The sequence below is a fragment of the Schistocerca americana genome, chromosome 2 (genome assembly GCF_021461395.2).
Source record: "Schistocerca americana isolate TAMUIC-IGC-003095 chromosome 2, iqSchAmer2.1, whole genome shotgun sequence".
Lineage (NCBI taxonomy): Eukaryota > Metazoa > Arthropoda > Insecta > Orthoptera > Acrididae > Schistocerca > Schistocerca americana.
In genome coordinates, this window is record NC_060120.1 from 204652869 (window position 1) to 204673188 (window position 20320).

At 44.5% G+C, this 20320-nt stretch overlaps 1 protein-coding gene across 1 annotated transcript in view; it reads left to right on the plus strand.

Moving 5' to 3' along the window:
* The window catches only part of LOC124595120 (sterol O-acyltransferase 2-like), a 169855-nt gene that overhangs the window by 54809 nt on the left and 94726 nt on the right, over nt 1-20320 (plus strand). Inside the window, exon 3 of the mRNA XM_047133716.1 lies at nt 11039-11184. Coding sequence (XP_046989672.1) covers nt 11039-11184 — 146 coding nt within the window. The remainder of the gene's footprint in view (nt 1-11038; nt 11185-20320) is intronic.

The window sequence follows — 20320 nt, forward strand, 5'->3', positions numbered from 1 at the left end:
CCTGCTCTTCGCCCTCACCAGCGAAGACGGTTGCAACGCAGCCAGTGAACCGTCAATTCAAAAAGGATTATTCCCGGGAAGCTTTCTTGCATACCTCGAGTTTGCAGCTGTCTGGCTGGCTCTCTGACTCGTCGACCCTCTTCGACTCGTCGGTCCTTTTCAACTGACCAACACCGGGGAAGCTCCGTTGATGGACGAAGATCCTCCACCTGTGGATTACAGTCGCCATCCCCCCTCGACAGCTCGCCCTACGCGGCTGTCGACGTGAGTGTTTCTTCTACGTTCTCCAGTGTTCCTAAATGTTATGGCCCTTAAACAATGGAATATCCATGGCCTTTGGTCTAACAGGGTGGACCTCCAGCTGCTCCTGCGATCGCAATGTCTCTTGTAGTCTGTCTCCAAGAAACCAAGCTACGTCCTCAAGACCATTTTGCTCTTTCTCATTTTACTTCGCTATGTATGGACCTTCCCCTTACGGTGGGGATTCCTGCTCATGGTGGGGTCATGCTGCTTCTATGAGATGATGATTGTCATCGTCCTATCCCCTTGCACACCCACCTGAAAGCAGTTGATGCCCATGTTTTCCTTCCCGAATTTACCTTTTCCATATGCACCATTTATATCAGTTCATCTTTTGCTGTCACCTGATGCAGCTTGTTGCTCAGCTTCCTCCACCCTTTCTGCTCCTCTGTGTCACCAATGCCCATCTTCCTCTTTGGGGCTCGCCTATCGCCTGCCTGAGAGGTTCTCTTTTGGTGGATCTTCTGAATCACCTTAATCTTGTGTGCGTTAACACCAGCGAAGACACGTTTCCCTCTGATTCCACACACACTTATTCCCACATAGACCTCTCGATCTGCTCTGCCCAGCTCGCTCGACGTCTCGAGTGGAGTGCTCTTTCCGATACTTACCTGAGTGACCACTTCCCTTATGTGACACGCCTGTACAGTCATACCCCGCCCCGCAGCCCACTCATTGGAAATTCTCTCTTACTGACTGGAGACTCTATTGCTCCTTGGTAGTCTTTGACGAATGGCCGTTTCCCAGCTGTGATGATCAGGTCGAGCACCTCGTGGACGTTATTCTCTCGGCTGCCGAATCCTCTATCCCTCGTACTACTACTTCTCCCCGTCGGGTCCCGGTCCCTTGGTGGACTATCGAGTGCGGCAAGGCAATTCGTGCCCGACGACATGCGCTTTGTGTCTTTCATTGTCATCCTACATTAACGAACTGCATCCACTACAAGCAACTACGTGTGCAATGCCGTCGCGCTATCAAGGAAAGCAAGAAATCATGCTGGGTTTCCTTCACCAGTCGTTCAACAGTTTTACTCCGTGGGGTGGCCTGCGCCAGCTTTCCGGGACTACCGCCCACTCCCCGATCCCTGGTCTGACTATGGCGGGAAACGTCATAGTCGATCCTGTAGATGTTTCCAACGCTTTGGGCCGGTACCTTGCGGAGGTTTCAAGCTTCACCCACTACCATCCTGCCTTCCTTCCTCGGAAACAGGCAGAGGAGGCTCGTGCAATCTCTTCCTGATACAAACCACGGCCTCATGCTGCAGAATCTTCCTCCTGCGGGAAAACGCTTTCTCCTCGATACCTACAACCGTACTTGGACTGACGGTGTATTTCACACGCTTTGGCGTGAAGCCACTGTTGTTCCCCTACCTAAGCCTGGTAAAGATAAATTTCTTCCTTCCAGCTATCGCCAAATTTCCCTTACCAGCAGCGTTTGTGAGGTGATGGAATGCATGATCAGTGGGCGATTAGTGTGGTGGTTGGAGTCACACCATCTTCTCACTAATGCTCAGTGTGGGTTCCGAAATCGCCGCTCAGCAGTTGATTATTTCGTCACCGTGTCACGTTCATCATGAATAACTTTCTGCAGAAGTGTCAAACAGTGACCGTTTTCTTTGATTTGGAGAAAGCCTATGATACCTGTTGGTGGACAGACATTCTACGTACTATGCACACATGGGGCCTTCGCGGTCGTCTTCCCACTTTGATCCAGGAATTTTTAACAGACCGACTTTTCCAGGTACGTGTGGGTTCCTCCTTATCCCACACCTTTTCACAGGAGAATGGGGTGCCTCAGGGCTCCGTACTGAGTGTCATCCTCTTCGCCATAACCATCAACCCAATTATGGACTGCCTTCCAGCTGGCACTTCCAGCTCTCTTTTCGTTGACGACTTCGCTATTTATTGCAGCTCCCAGCGGACGTGTCTCCCGTAATGCTGTCTTCAACGTTGTCTGGACCGTCTCTATTCGTGGAGTGTCACAAATGGTTTCCGCTTTTCTGCTACCAAATCCATTTGCGTCAACTTTTGGCAGTACAAGGCGTTTCTTCCGCCGTTCTTACGACTGAACCAAAATGCTCTCCCGTTCGTGGATACAACGAAGTTCTTAGGGCTTACGTTCGATAGTAAACTCAATTGGTCTCCCCACGTGTCCCACCTGGCTGCACGCTGCACCCGGTTCCTCACCGTCCTTCGTGTATTGAGTGGTACCTCTTGGGGAGCTGACCAGACTGTCCTCCTCTACCTCTATCGATCTCTTGCGTGCGCCAAGTTGGATTATGGATGCTTTGTCTACTCCTCTGCACGGCCGTCTATCTTATGCCATCTAAATACAGTACACAATTTGGGGATCCGTCTAACTACTGGTGCCTTCCGTACTCCCCAGTTGAGAGTCTGTACGCGGAAGCTGGTGAACTACCACTGTCATACCGGCGCGACATCCTACTCAGTAGGTATGCGTGTCGGCTTTCTTCCATGCCAGGCCACCAACCTTTGACCCTTTTTTATGACATTCTTGACCGCCAATACGAGATGTACGTTTCTTCTCTGCGGTCTCCTAGCGTCTGCCTTCACCACCTTGGCTTCAGGCACAGGTTTGTGTTCATTTTGACCTCAGCTCGCTCCCAAAGGATTCAACTCCAGAGCTGACCAATCACTGCAAATTTCTCGAACTTTGCTCACAACTTGCCGATAGCATATTTTTGTTCACCGATGGTTCCAAGTCAGTCCACGGTGTTGGCTGTGCTTTTGTCGTCGGAGATGATAAGTTTCAATACCGCCTTCTCGACCAGTGAAGATGTAATGTTAGCTCTTTTGCAAATAGGGCACTGCCTCTATAGTCACCGCCACTTGTTGAGTGGCGACCCTGCACCCTGCTGTCCTTTATGTAGCCAGCCATTAACAGTCCGACATTTCCTGATCCTCTGCCCCAATTTTCGCCACTTACGTCTCAGGGTCGGGCTGCCGCCCGCGTTGCCGGACATTTTAGCGGATGACGTGCGAACTGTGGCTCGCGTTTTAAGTTTTTTAAAAAGCAGTAATATGACAAAAGGGATTTGATTTCTACCTGATGACTCCGCTGTCTTGTTGACGTCTTTTAGATACTCTTCCGTAACGTCTTGACGTTCTAGGTTTGTTTTTTTCTTCCTTTCTGTATTCCGGTGTCTTGTCGACATCTTTTAGATACTCTTCCGTAAAGTCTTGACGTTTCAGGTTTTTTTTTTTCCTTTCTGTACTGGACCTCGAAACGATTTTTACCCTCGCGGTCCTAGCATTCTATGGTTCTATACTGGGCGCTTATGACCTTAGATGTTTTGCGCCCTAACTCTAACCTACGTTGAACTAAATCCTTGATGCTGAACTGCTTCAGGAGAAAGAGCTTATACCTTGCCTGCTCCAATTTCTCGTGATTGCTGTGGACAGCCACTTGTCCAATTGTTAATGGTTGTCTCCTAAATGCTTATGTCAGCTTTGCTAAAACTAAGTAGTGATCAGACCCACCGTTGGCTCCCGGCATGACTCTACATTCTTGAACTACCATTTTTGGCCGTTTCTTGGTAATAATGTAATCAATTATTTCTGCCGTAATGATGGTCCCTCCCATATACATCTGTGGATATCTTTATGTGAATAGCGTGTGTTCGGATTTTTCAAGTCATACTGGTTACAGAATTCTATAAGATTTTTTCTAGAACTATTGAAGAAATTTTCTCCGTATCTTCCTACTACTGCATCATTTATTTGTGAGCCAAACCTCGCATTAAAATCTCCTGCTACTATTACTTTTGGTGCTTTTTGACTTAGTTGAGTAGAGGGTCTATTTTCCGGTAGAAATGGCCTTTGGTTTGTTGTGCCGCATCGTCGTTTGGTGGATACACCCCTATGATAACTGTTTCAGTGTCATATAACTTGATGGTAATAGTGACAATTCTTTTCCATATAAATGCATAGTCTTGATGTAAGAGTTCAGAGCTTTGTTAATTAGAATGGAAAGGCCTGCTTCTGCTCGTTTATGTTTATCAACTCCAGACCAAAAATGGATGAAATTACCAAATTTCTCATTCCCTTGTCCCTTCCTTTTTGTTTCTAACAGAATAATTATGTCCACCTTCAGTCGACTAATTTCATTCTTTATTTCGGTGTGTTTATTTGTCATGCTTTGAACGTTCCATGTACCAACTCGGAATGTCCTTTTTCTTGCCAATAATTGTCGTAAAGATTTTACAGCCGATTTCCGAGGCTCCTCTCTCGATTCTCGAGCTTGTAGAAGTTTTAGGGTTTACTCCCCTGGGAGGGTTGGCTTCACCACGCCTATAGAGACTCCCCTTCCCTAGGTGGGACACATTTCGTCTGGCTCCTCCGTTGAGGCTACCGCGGGCATAACCTTCAACTTCGCTGGAGCACGCAAACCCTCCCGCCCGGCACTGAAGGTACCTTCGATAAGGCAGTGTCCCCTGGGAGGGATTCAAATATTAATGGTAATATTAAAATAGTGATACGTATCACACAAAATATTCGTTTTGCTTAAACGAAAATTCCCTTCAAAACATTATTATCCAGGTCATGCTATTTACTGTTCCGACTGTACTGTAATAATTAGTTTCACTAGAAATGCAGTAATTCAAAAGTTAATGTGATTATAAAATTTTGTACAGCCAGCTATCCATAAAAACACTGTGAGCTAGTGTGTTAACTCTAAACCTCTATTAACTATAGAAATTAATTTATCGTGATTTCAGTGCTGTAATTATATTTTCCAAAACTTATTTTATCAGAAAAGTTAAAGATTTCAACTAGCCCAAACTTTCGGAACGGATTATGACCGAAGTACTGTAATATTCCAGCATTTAGTCACATACTTCCGTTAACCTGAAGTTTCTGCATCCAGTGATACCCGTATTATGTCAGAACCTTCACTAATAAAGAATTACGTAACTTTCGATAGCTAAATTTCATCATTCAGTATGGATAGCACACTTATACATAATTCAGTGAATGCCAATGCCAATGCGTATGCGTAATTTGGTTCTGTACATTTTAATAGCTACTGCTCATACCCCGCATCAGTTAAATCGAATTTGATAGTAGTTTCAACTACCAGTTAGGACGAACATTTTAACGTGAGGGATTTTCAGATTATAACATAATAACAAAAGCTACTCAATATTCTAGCGCGAGTGTTTATAAAGTGGACGATCGCGCCATTTCAGTTATTCTACGTTCAGTCTTAGCTCTGACTTCACTTCGATGAGTATGTGTTGAGACTCAGCTATGCTATCACAATTCTTAGCATTGCATCGATCGGGTCATTGGATTATGTTTGTTATTCTTTCGGCAATGTATCTCGTACTTGTGTTTACGTCTGCCTCGGAAAGCTTTGTATTGCAATATAATGTTGCATAAACAGTTCCGTGCGAACTCGTCTGCATGTTGTGAGCAGTATCAGTTAGAATGCGAATAGAGGTCTTTGAATATATGTACAGTTATTGCTTCTGTATGTTATGAGGAGATTATTAACATTTCGTGTATCTATAATACAATTAAGAACTACTTAGATCATTATTAATGAACCGCTATTGCCACTATTAGTAAGGATTTTTGATAGTTAATTGCGTAAAGACTAGCAGAGAACATGACATTCAACGTTATTTTGCGTGATTCGAAAATGTTCGTTTCCCTTACGTGTTAGAAACATATATCTTGTGGAAGATCTGGTCATCATCTATAGGATCAGTAACATAATTACAAACAGGAAAAGTTTTCTGTGTGGAACTATATAGCAACTGTTTGACTTTTCATTTAGTTCGACATAGAATTCTATCAGATGTTTTCAGATGGTGAACGAGCGTGCGTGCCCAGCTACCGATTGGAGACACTTCTACTGGTTCATGACAAAACGAGATAGCGAGACTGTAACTAAGCAGAAACATCGTTAACGAGTCAGTTCTCAGTCCTCGGGTAACCGTCGTAATTGTCGTTCTTCTTAATTACAGTGAAGACAATTTTGTGCTGGTATAGCAACCACGGCTTATTACACATGGTCGTGTAAACATTATACGACTGACGGTTCTAAATTCATCCAGTGGAAAGTTCAACTGCATATCCAATAATACACGAATTTTTTTCTTTCTTTGAAGCTGGTTGCTACGGCAGGAATATAATAAATCATAAATTTGTACAGATGGAGGCAAACTCGCATTTCTTCAAGTACCTGACGGATGTATCGAGTCACTTCACTGCACTGCGTTACCAGAGAGCACAGGTCACTTACATCAAAACACTCAGTATTCCTGAATGACCTCGACAATTTTTTCAGTGGAGTTTCGGTTCCATCATGTATACGTGCCAGAAAGAGGCAAAATGTGGTCAACTCAGCGGAAAAATTGATGATCAGTGAAGCCTTGGCAACGGTGAAAGCAATAGCGTATCACTGATGGCCTTACCTATCACTGTTCATCAAAAAGAAAAATGCACTACGCTGCAGCGAGTGTGTCGTTGTCGAACTTTCTGACAAATTAAAACTGTGCGCCACAGCAAGAGTCTAGCTCGGACTTGGACCCTTGAGGAGTGCCAAGAAAAGAGCGTTTGGTGGCTAGAAAATTTCTCTCGATTGTTTTCCAGTTCTAATCGCATAAGGTTGTAATCTAAAAGGACGTTCTTTTAGTTTTCCAAAAACACGAGTAGTTCATAAAATGACAGCTGAATGCGAGACTTCTTTAGGCTTTTCTGAACTATGAGCAACTAAATACTTAAGTCGTTATTGAGAGAATTTTCTCTTTTCTCAGTCAATCCACCACAGTCCAATTACCGAATTCATAAAAGCAGACGAAACTTCGATTATTTCAGGAGTATCGCGAGGAATTACGTCCGAAAGAGCAGCTTCATTAATAGATGGGCCCACATCCTTCAAGTAAAATTTTATTTATTGCAACAGCAATTTTGAGCATTACTGCTCATTTTTCAGGCAGATGTCTCAAATACAAGCATCCACACAGGGATAAATACAGCCGGCAGTCCAAATAGCGAGTTCGAATATTATAAAGCCTTAGACACACGAAAAATCACAAAACCCAATAAATACTATTAGTCACACTTGTCTTATCTTTGTACATGCCAGGCTGACAGTTCGTTAACAAATGTGTCGGTAAATTAGGCACGACAAGACAACGAACGAATTTAGAGGGACGCTACTAGGATCGTTAATGATCGGCATAGTCCACAATAAGGAGTAATAAATTTGGTAAGGGAACTTGAATGGGGTTCTTGGATGGGGGACTTGGAAAATGGTTCAAATGGTTCTGAGCACTACGGGACTTAACATCTGAGGTCATCAGTCCCCTAGAACTTAGAACTACTTAAACCTAACTAACCTAAGGACATCACACACATCTATGCCCGGGGCAGAATTCGAACCTGCGACCGTAGCGGTTGCGCAGTTCCAGACTGAAGCGCCTAGAACCGCTCGGCCACACCGGCGATGTATTCGGTTCAGGTCACCACTCTGGGCACACCAGTCCATTTCAGGAATGTTATTCTCCACAAAGCATTGCCTCACAGCGTATGGTTTATGAAAGGGTGCGTTTTCATGCTGATGCAAGCAACCATCATCACAGAACTGTTCCTCTACTGCACGCAGTACACAATACTGTGAAATTTGTTCATAACCCTCTGCATTTAGCGGTTTCTTAGGCACAACAAGGGGACCACACTCTAACCACGAAAAACGCCCCAATACTCTGATACCACGTCCTCCGTTCTTCACTATTGTCACTAGATACGACGGCAGAGAACTTTCTCCAGGCATTCGCCAAACATAAACCCTTTTCTCGGATACCATAGGGTATGCCATGATACATCACTCCAAATCGCTCTTTTCCAGTCATCCACTGTCCAGTGCTGTTTACGCCATCTCAAGCATCGCTTAGCATTGACTGCAGAAATGTGCGGCTAATGAGGAGATGCTCGACCTTGTACCCAATTCCGTTTAACCCCGTGCACACATTTATTGTGTTAGCTCGAAGGATGGTAGCACTCTGGAACTCAAGAGTCATTCCTCCCGCTAATTTCACGCTATTATTCTACAGCCACCCTCTGAAATGCTGGATGGTCGTTGTCCGTCAGTACGTGAGGTATGCCTGGTCTTCCTTTAGCTGTATTTGTTCCTTTAAGTTCGATTCAAAGTATCAACACCAACAGTCGACTTGGGCAGCCTTAAAAAGAGTTGAAATGTCCCTGGTATAATGACTAGTCCAGGTTCTAAGTCAGAGGTCTCCTGAACAACCCATTATGCTCTTACTGCTTCTCTACTGACAATACCTTCCGCCTCCTTCTACATTGATGTGTTGCAGTACTCCCGTTACGGAAGGTGACTACACAATACCTTTCTTGTATTCTCATATGTTTGTCCAATTTCTGTTGGTGGCCTTTTAAGAGACGTCGAAACCTCTTCATCTGAACTGCTGAGTGTGGCATTCACTATCGCAGTTGTCCCGTGTTCGATTCCCGCCGGTTGGGGGGTTTTTCTGTCCGGGGACTGCGTGTTTGTGTTTTCCTCATCGTTTCATCATTCGTGATAGTCGCTAGATTCGACTGTGTAAAAAATTGGAGTGACAAAATTGGGACTTCATACGGGCGCTGATGAGCGTGCAGTTGACCGCCCCACAAACCAATCCTCATCGTCATCACTATCGCAGTCCTTCATCATTTCTCATTACTTCACCGTCGCCGGCCGCGGTGGCCAGCGGTTCTAGGCGCTTCAGTCCGGAACCGCGCGACTGTTACGGTCGCAGGTTCGAATCCTGCCTCGGGTATGGCTGTGTGTGATGTCCTTAGGTTAGTTATGTTGCAGTAGTTCTAAGTTCTAGGGGACTGATGACCTCAGAAGTTAAGTCCCATAGTGCTCAGAGCCATTTGAACCATTTGAACTTCACCGGCCCCCTTCTTTCCACTTTGATTCTTCCCGGCGGTTCTCTTAAACTTCAGAGGACTCTTATTGCTATATTACGATCAGTGTATATTGGCTTCACAATTTGTCTTACTATACAATACCTGATCTCGGAATCTCTGTCGAACAGCGAAGTAATTCTGTAGATATCTCATCGTCTCTTCAGGCTTTTTCCAAGTGTACCTCTATCTCTCATGACATCTAGCGGTCAATTATGCATTCGAACAGCGTATTCACAAGTACTACTTGAAATTCATTATGGAGCTCATTTGGTCTTTCTCTGCTATCATTCCTTCTACAAAGCACATATTACACTACTGGCCATTAAAATTGGTACACCACGAAGATGACGTGCTACTGACAAAATTTAACCGACAGGAAGAACATGCTGTGATATGCAAATGATTAGCTTTTCAGAGCATTCACACAAGGTTGGCGCCGGTGGTGACATCTATAACGTGCTGACATCAGGAAAGTTTCCAACCAATTTCTCACATAAACAGCAGTTGACCGCCGTTGCCTGGTGAAACGTTGTTGTGATGCATCGTGTAAGGAGGAGAAATGCGTACCATCACGGTTCCGACTTTGATAAAGGTCGGATTGTAGCCGATGGTGATTGCGGTTTATCGTATCGTGACATTGCTGCTCGCGTTGGTCGAGACCCAATCACTGTTAGCAGAATATGAGATCGGTGGGTTCAGGAGGGTAATACGGAAGGCCGTGCTGGATCCCAACGGCCTCGTATCACTAGCAGTCGAGATGACAGGCATCTTATACGCATGGCTGTAACGGATCGTGCAGCCACGTCTCCCTGAGTCAACAGATGGGGACGTTTGCAAGACAACAACCATCTGCACGAACAGTTCGACGACGTTTGCAGCAGCATGGACTATCAGCTCGGAGACCATGGCAGCGGTTACCCTTGACGCTGCATCACAGACAGGAGCGCCTGCGATGGTGTACTCAACGACGAACCCTGGGTGCAGGAATGGCAAAACGTCATTTTTTCGGATGAATCCAGGTTCTGTTTATATCATCATCAACGGTCGCATCCGCGTTTGGCGACATCGCGGTGAACGCACATTGGAAGCGTGTATTCGTCATCGCCATACTGGCGTATCACCGGGAGTGATGGTATGGGATGCCATTGGTTACACGTCTCGGTCACCTCTTGTTAGCGTTGACGGCACTTTGGACAGTGAACGTTACATTTCAGATGTGTTACGGCCCGTGGCTCTACCCTTCATTCGATAACGGCGAAACCCCCTCATTTCAGCAGGATAATGCACGACCGTATGTTGCAGGTCCTGTACGGGCCTTTCTGGATACAGAAAATGTTCGACTGCTGCCCTGCCCAGCACATTCTCCAGATCTCTCACCAATTGAAAACGTCTGGTCAATGGTGGCCGAGCAACTGGCTCGTCACAATACGCCAGTCACTACTCTTGATGAACTGTGGTATCGTGTTGAAGCTGCATGGACAGCTGCACCTGTACACGCCATCCAAGCTCTGTTTGACTCAATGCCCAGGCGTATCAAGGCGGTTATTACGCCCAGAAGTGGTTGTTCTGGGTACTGATTTCTCAAGAACTATGCACCCAAATTGCTTGAAAATGTAATCACATGTCAGTTCTAGTATAATATATTTGTCCAATGAATACCCGTTTATCATCTGCATTTCTTCTTGGTGTAGCAATTTTAATGGCCAGTAGTGTAGTATTTACTGTAGTTTGTGTTGTAGTTTTGTAGTTGAGAGAGTAAGCCTTTGCTCGTGTTTGTGTTCTGGGAAGCGCAGCAGCTGCAGACGGAGGCGGTGGAGCAGCTGGAGCAGAAGCTGCAGCAGCTGGTGGAGGAGGCGCTGCGAGTGGCAGAGGCGCCGGCCACGCCGCCCTCGCCGTCCCACCACCTGCTCTACGACGACGCCAAGTATCGCAACAGGACGTGAGTGCAGACGGCTGCGCCGCTGCCCCCGCTCCTCTTCATTTATGGATTGCTCTAAGTAAAGCTATCCGCAACCTCAAAGTTGCTCTGAACACGAGAGTGTTTTACTGAGAATGGTTATTTGCTTGTGGTATGCCTTGACTCCCTCCGACCTTCGAATAAACGTGCCAAGTCGGCTGTAGGGAGAAATTGAGATATATCTGGCCTTCCTTTCTGGCCCTATCAGTTGTTTGTCAAACCCTCAACTCCCATGAATATAATTACAGGAGTTGGATAAAAATATGACACCGCGAGAAATGCATGCCTGACATAAAATGCAGTCTCTAGCCAAGCTTGCAGGTTGCGGTTCTGTATTTAACCATGAACGACCACCTATGGAATGTCCGCAATACGTTTAAAGTGTCAGTGGTGATTAGAACACTGTTCTGCCTTGTTGCCACTGCGTATGTCGGGGATAAGTAAATTCTAACGTAGGAAAATTGATGGTGCCCGTATGGTGGGAGCTTCCGTAGCAAAGAGAGCCGAATTGTCTAGTGTTTCTCAATGGGCACCATATCGAAGATTTACTCCGCATACAGGGAAAGCGGATAAACGTCGTCCACCGTGGCACAATAGGAACGAAAGTGTGTGTTTAGCGAGAGTTAAAACGGTAATCGAGGAGGACTGAGAGAAAAATAAGACGACGACAAGTGCAAGAGACGCTGCAGAGCTGAATGTCGCACTCTGGTAACCTGTCTGGACCAAACCAACACGAAGGGTGCTCCATAAACAGGGAACTGGAGGGCCAGCTGAAATTGCAAAATCGGCACATCAGTGATGCAAATGCGGTTAACAAGAGAACGTGCTGCCGAAGTCATAAAATCTGGACATGGAGCATAGGAAGACACTCATATGATCGGATAAGTCTTGTTCCACACCGTTTCCACCTTCCGCTTCAGTCCGCATGCCAAGAGTGAAACACGGCGGGGGTTCGGTGATGTTCAAGGAAGTCAAATCATGGTATTCCATGGTTACTCTGCCAGGTCTCATTATTGTCAAGGATTATGTTTGTAATTTGGCTGATCATATCCATCACATGCTACTACGTATGTTTGTTCAAAATGGTTCAAATGGCTCTGAGCACTATGGGACTTAACTTCTGAGGTCATCAGTCACCTAGAACTTAGAACTACTTAAACCTAACTAACCTAAGGACATTACACACATCCATGCCCGAGGCATAATTTGAACCTGCGACCGTAGCGGTCGCACGGTTCCAGACTGTAGCGCCTAGAACCGCTCGGCCACTCCGGCCGGCTACTATGTTTGTTCCCCAATGGCGATCATGTGTATAAACACGACACGACGTCCGTCCCCGGTAGCTGAATGTCAGCGAGAGGGATTGCCAATTCTCTGGGCCCGGGTTCGATCTCCGGCTGGGTCGAGGAATTATCCCCGCCCATGGACTGGGTGTTGTGCTGTCATCATCATTCTATCATCCTCATCGATTGCAGGTCGCCGAAGTGGCGTCAAATTGAAAGACCAGCACCCGGTGAACGGTCTGCCCGACGGGAAGCCCTACCCATGCGATAAATAAAATAAACACGACACGGCCCTCTTTTACACAGCTCGCATCGCCACGATTGGTGTTGTGAGCGTGAGGATGAAGTGCCGTATCTCCCATGGCACCACCACCAGTCACCACATATCAGTAACATTGAGCCTTAGTGATCTGGTTTGGAGAGAAGGGTGCGTGACCCCTATACACTTCCACCTTCGTTACCTAAACGTGCCAGTACTTGGCGGGAAAGGTAGTATAAGAGACCCTTGAAAACCATATAGAATCTGTATTTATCCATTCCGAGATGACTGGAACTGTTTTGAATGCTAACCTTTTTCCTGCCCCTATTAGGCATGGTAAAGAGTTGTTTTTGATGTTTACATATTTTTGACGATTACTGTATGTTAGTGTCGTAGTTTTGTCCAGTGTTTTAGGTCAGAGCCCTCATCACGTGATGGCCAGAAAGGATTAAAAATAAGAGAATGGTAAGCATGTTGTGCTGATAGATGTGCAGCAGACCCAGTTTTCGAAACCCATTAGTATATACATACTGATGGTATCCCACTGTTCAGGTTAGTCCTTGCTCTATATATGATATCAAAGTTAGTGGACTCGTAGGTCAGAGCGGAAGGGAGGCGACAACGGTAGCGGCAGTGATTCACCTGTGGAAGCCCACCCCAATGTAAGGCAGGTGAAGACTACACAGAACCGCATACTTCACATAACTTGTATGGTACAGCTAGCAAGTCTGCAAATCGTCGCATCAACAGATTTTGTGAGAAGCAATAATTCGACAAATATAGACTTTCATAGTTTCACACTAGTGTAGCCTACTGAAAACAAATTGTCGTGTAAACAAAGGATCAAGAAAGCCGAGAGAGTCCCAACCACGTGCTGCCAGAAGAAAATCACATAAAACAAAAATGGTGTAAATATAGCGTAGCAGACAAGGTCTCTTACTGTGATGCTGACAATGTAAAACACATATCGCGTGAAAATTGTGTGTTAGTCACTAGATAATCTGTTCAGCAATCCCAAATTTTTTTTTCTCCTTCCCCAGGCATATGTTGAAGTAGTGAGGCTTCGAGAAGTAGTGGTAGCTACTTATTTCATCTCTTCGTTTACTACTCGTATTGTGCGATAAGAAAAAACGGAGGAGTTCCTACAAAACCCTCAAGCAGACATTTTATCGAGATTTTTGCTTCGTTGGCCTCTGCCGACATAAATTTAATGTCACTGCACGCGATCACAGACTGCACTTAGACTGCATTGTACTGCTTTGGAGTAAAGGCGTAGCAATAGATTGCAAAGAGGGAGCTGTGATTGCTAAGGTGCCACACCACAAAAAAGTATTTCATCTAGAAAAGATAAACCGATTTTAGTCACAGTTGTGCAAACTGTTGTAACTATTTTTTTTTACGCAAATCCAAGAAAACAGCGATAAACATTTGGTACTTCAAATTTGAGCAATGTTAATTAGTGTGTCCGAATTATGGCCCTATGTAGAGCTTGAACTCAGGTGTTCCGTCTCAAAATAAATTCAGTAAAGTACATTGCGAATTCAGGTGCTAATAGAACACAGACAAAAATTTCAACTAACGAAAGTTCTAAAATATTTGACTGGTAGTGTTTTCAGTTAGGAATGGTACTTGGCACCCAGTGAGTTTTAATTTGTTAAGACATGGTAAAAGCATTTGAGATGTCTCTGGCTATAATTATACTCAATAAACGTGTGGGAGCAAATACAAATTTTTGTATAAACTGTCGCTGGTACGGACAATAACCCACCGTTCTCATCATTTTTGAATAAATAACAATAAAAGGAGAAATGATTGAATATTAACGTTCTTATTTATGAAAACCTTTATCGTGAACTGTGAAATTTAGAGGTTGAAATGCCAATAGTTAGTGCACTTTAATATATTGTCAGAATGGAATGTTACAAACAGTAAACTAGTCAGTAATTACTACTGTTTCTACAATTGAATGTTATATCTCTCATACTTAGTCGTTTTCAAGCTTGGTAGGCCTACTAGCTTTTAGATTACGCAAGCACTGATGCCTACCAAATGTAGGATATTACAAAAAGTATGAACAGGCTATCTTCTTGCTCCAGCTTTCACTGAGAACTCTTTCGTCACCTGAACATCATCTGCTCCATACCTATTTTCATTGTAACATGTCACAATGTCAAGCTTTGACTTGTGTCATTTCCAATTTGCGAGGAACTGTGAATTATTACGTTCTTTCTACGCTTTACTTGACACTCTGAGGATCGTATCGCCATTTTTGAAAACTTAAGTCTTGTATTGGTCGTCGCGAGCTTCCTTCATGCAGTTAGGCACTTCCTTTCTAATTTTGTTTTTTTGTAGCAAGCAAGCTTGTTCGGTTTGTTTTCAAATGCCGTGCTAGTGAAAGTGAGGTGAAGAATCTGTCACACGTAACATTCCTTCCGTTATCTAGGTCTAACCTACAACTTTTTTCACTACAAAGTCACTAACCCGTTCACATCTAGGATGAGTTTATATTTTTAGAATCTTTATCGACAGCCATTAATTATTTCTGCCCATATTTGTCAGATTTAGAAGCCACGAATTAACTGAACCGACAGCTAGCACTAGACAGGCTCAACTACTCATCGACACAAATATATGGACCAAGAATATAAATTATTTGACAGTTTGCTATGAATCCATCCCATGCGTCAGACAAGAGAGCAAACTTGCCATCTTCTTAGTCGCTCCGATAGTGTCGAATTTTCAACTGAACAAATTCATGGTTTACTCTTTACGTGATATCCATAGCTGTTAAATTGTTTCATGATGAATCCATCAGTTGTAGTTGACAAAATCTTTATTTGGATAAAATTGTACACACAACTTAGGTTTTGATTATGTAAATCCCGTCTTCAGGCGCTAAAAAAAAAAGAGAGCGAGAGGAAAACTAAGAGATTCATTATAAAATTAATAAACGTTAAAAGGGCCCATACAAATGTAGACATGAGGTCATCCATTGATTGTGTACGAGAAAGTCGTACCAGTCTTCTAAAAAATTCAGCAAATTTATCTAATTGCACGCGAGATGCTGTGCAGGTGAGACGTGAAAAGTTTCTGAGTCAACCAGTACCACACCAGGTAAAAGGGACCTAACCAAAAAATCTTGACTGTAACAGCAAATAAGCACACATTGTACCTAAATGCGAACGAGCAGTCATGTGGCATGGGCTTAATAAATTAAAATGAAGGCATGAAAGCGATAAAATGCCAATTTGTGAACCTGAAAAGTTGCTTATCATGTAAGTCACCAGCCCACTGCACGTACCGGTACGTCAGTGTGTGGCCGCCACCGAAGCTATTACGTGGAGCGGCAGCGCAACCGAAGGAATCATAGCGAACAAGACGTTTCCTCCCAAATATCAGCCGTCACTAATAGCACTAAAAAGTCCTTATTTATGCGTGGAATTAGTTACACTGTCCGTCCCCGGTAGCTGAGTGTTCAGCGCGACAGAATGTCAATCCTAAGGGCCCAGGTTCGATTCCTGGCTGGGTCGGAGATTTTCTCCGCTCAGGGACTGGGTTTTGTGTTGTCCTTATCATCATCATTACATCCCCATCAACGCGCAAGTCGCCGAAGTGGCGTCAAATTGAAAGACTTGCACCCGCTGAACGATCTACCCGACGGGAGGCCCTAGTCACACGACATTTTTATTAGCTACGATAAGCCTGCTGTATAGCAAACAACAAAAGCAAGCCATGCAACACACAACGCAATTGTCAAGAAATAAAATTAGTAAAACCATAGCACAAATATAAAATAAATAAAACCACAACATAGAATGTAAAAGGGGCCAAACCGACAGACCACAAATTAAATACAATAGTGGAAGATACTTTAATATACAGAGTACGTCATATTAAGAATGCAAGGCTAAGAATGCAGATAGCGCAATACAACGTATAGGGTAACCTAAATAACAATGGTGCGTAAAATCTTCAGTAACGGAGAAGCCAGCGTGACTAGTAAACTACAAAAAATACTAAAGGTTCTAACTTGAGGAACAATATACACTACTGGCCATTAAAATTGCTACACCACGAAGATGACGTGCTACAGACGCGAAATGCAAATGATAAGCTTTTCAGAGCATTCACACAAGATTGGCGCCAGTGGTGACACCTACAACGTGCTGACATGAGGAAAGTTTCCAACCGATCAACCGATTTCCCATACACAAACAGCAGTTTACCGGCGTTGCCTGGTGAAACGTTGTTGTGATGCCTCGTGTAAGGAGGAGAAATGCGTACCATCACGTTTCCGAATTTGATAAAGGTCGGATTGTAGCCTATCGCGACATTGCTGCTCGCGTTCGTCGAGATCCAATGACTGTTAGCAGCATATGGAGACGGTGGGTTCAGGAGGGTAATACGGAACGCCGTGCTCGATCCCAACGGCCTCGTATCACTAGCAGTCGAGATGACAGGCATCTTATCTGCATGGCTGTAACGGATCGTGCAGCCATCCCTGAGTCAACAGATGGGGACCTTTGCAAGACAACAACCATCTACCAACTGAAAACGTCTGGTCAATGGTGGTCGAGCAACTGGCTAGTCAGAATACGCCAGTCACTACTCTTGATGAAATGTCGTATCGTGTTGAAGCTGCATGGGCAGCTGTACCTGTACACGCCATCCAAGCTCTGTTTGACTCAATGCCCGGCGTATCAAGGCCGTTATTACGGCCACAGGTGGTTGTTCTGGGTACTGATTTCTCAGGATCTATGCACCCAAACTGTGTGAAAATGTAATCACATGCCACTTCTAGTATAATATATTTGTCCAATGAATACCCGTTTATCATCTGCATTTCTTCTTGGTGTAGCAATTTTAATGGCCAGTAGTGTATTACGTAAACCCAGTAAAAGTAAAACTTAACTAGTTATGAAAAGATTATACGGCACCTCACAGTTGACATGACACGCAGCCTCTAAGATCATGGGACGAGACGTTATAGACACAACTTACGCGAAGATAAGCAAATACGACAACCTGTTGTAATGGAGACCGCTGTAGACACTACAAACATTGCAAATAGTTGCTGAGCATCCCTTTATGTTTCAGGAGTTTGAGATCTGTGCGTGCTATCGGCGCCCTTGTACTTATCGTCCGTACAGTAAAGATGGTATTTACGGTGTGAAATGCCCACAGTGTGATTGTACATGTATCGGGCAGACGCGGAGAAGTTTTCAAACTAGGCTTAGAGAACATGCTGCCACTGGTAATCGCAAGTCAGGTTTAGCGTGGTATTAAGCATGCAATATTTACAGCTTGCATCAACGATCTGGTCCGTAACATTTTGGAACAGTTATAAGTCATGAAGTATACCGGGTGCAAGTCTTTAGACTTGACGCCTCTTCGGCGACTTGTGCGTCTATGGTGATGAAATGATGATGATTAGGACAACAGCCAGTCCCTGAGCGGAGAACATCTCCGACCCGGGAATCGAACTCCTACCCTTAGGATTGACATCCTGTCACGCTGACCACCTAGCTACCGGAGGCGGACAGGGCCACGTTTGCGTAGTGGGAGAGTGATTGACTCAGAGACCCTTTTCGTGCCTTAACTGCACGACATCTCGCATGCTGTTTGATAAATTTGCTGGATTTTTTACCGACTTGGTACTACTTACTCATATGCAATCAAGGTATCATCTGATTTTCACATTTGTACGGACCCTTTGAATGTTAATTTTATGAAGGATCTCTCTTAGTTTCCCTTGTTTCTTGTAACGCCTGAAGATCTCATTTACATCCTGAAGCCCAGGTTGTGTGTACTATTTGTACTTTACGTGTTTGTTGGCAAGCTAATCGGCCACATAGAACTGGCACAAGAGGAGCTGAATTTGTTGCATGGCTGAACGCTAGCATGCTCAGGTCTCAGGGCTACTAATAGGTTGTAGTTTCCCCTCGCTTTCAGTCGTTGGCAGTAGTACCAGAGCAAGGCCATGTTGCCCCATATTACAAAGCTACAAAGTCATCCAGACTGTCGCCCCAGCAACTACTGAAAGGCCTGCTGACTCTTTCCAGGAACCAAACGTTTGTCTGGCTTCACAACTGACATCCCTCCGTTGTCGCTGGCCTACGGAACGGCTATCTGTATCGTCGCGGAACGCAAGCATCCCCACCAACGGCAAAGTCCATGGTTCATGGTGGGGTAGTAAGGCCTTCTAATATCATAGTGCTGGTTATCTAGTAGTTCTTATTGTTGCAGTACATGCAATCGTAGTCGTAATTGTAATAGCGCTAATAATTAATACAAGGTGATAGAGATAATAGTCAAATAATAAGAGACTGAACAGAACGTAAAACCTGTGAGAGGAAAAAAAAAACCCGATTTAGGGTGAAAAGACATTCCAGAGGAAAACTGCATGGTACAGGGTGACAATTACTGAACTATATGAAAAAATATAAATTAGTTTTAAACTATGGGGTGTACACTTTTGTTCGCCATGTAAACGACACTACAGATATTCGGATTTAGGTTATGACAAGTTCGATGTATCTGCCATCATTGGCGGTGATCTGACGCAGACGAATAGTGAAATTCTGCATGACCCGCTGAAGTGTCGGAATATCGATGCTGTTGACGACCTCCTGAATGGCTTTTTTTCAGCTGAGCGATGGTTTTGAATTACTGCTGTATACCTTGTCTTTAATGTAGCCTTACAAAAAGGAGTCGCATGTGCTCAGGTCCGGAGAACATGGCGGCCAATCGAGGCCCATGGCAGTGGCCTCTGGATACCCCAGAGCCAGAATGCGGTCCCCAAAGTGCTCCTCCAGGACATCAAACACGCTCCTGCTTCTATGGGGTAGAGCCCCGTCTTTCATGAACATGTTCTTGACGAAATCAGGGTCATTTTGAACAACAGGGATGGAATCATGAAATCATGTACCGTTAAATAGTCACCGTGACATCAAGGACTATTGCATGACTGGACACTGCACACCACACACTCACCCGTTGGGGATGAAGGAGAATTCTCGATCGTGAAATGCAGAGTCCCAGTCGCCCAAATGCGCCAGTTTTGCTTATTGACGAACCCATCCAAATGAAAGTGGGCCTCGTCGCTAAACTAAGCCATACACCGTACGCTAATTCCCATCATGTCCCACGGCCAACCGTGGAGTTTGGACGTCCTAACGCAAACCGTCAGAAGTTGTGACGATTTTATTTCATGTAGTTCAATAATTGTCACCCTGTAGATTGACCTACAGGTAGTGATAATAATAGCAGAAATAAAGTCGCAAAGAAATCGTAATATGATACTGTTAACTTAGTTCAAGATTTAGTACAGTGAAAGAAAGAATCTGCAGCGGTTATCATGGTTTTTATATAAAAGTATCCAAAATGTTCACCCTGTAGCAGAGTCCACACTGAATTGAAACTTGCTGGCAGTTTAAAACCGTGTACCATTTCGGGACTCGAACCCCGGACCTTTGCCTTTAGCAGGCAAGTGCTCCACTGACTGAGCTTTCCAAGTGCGACTCACAGGTCTACGAGGTTTGTTCAGAAAGTAAGTTCCGATTGGTCTCGAAATGGA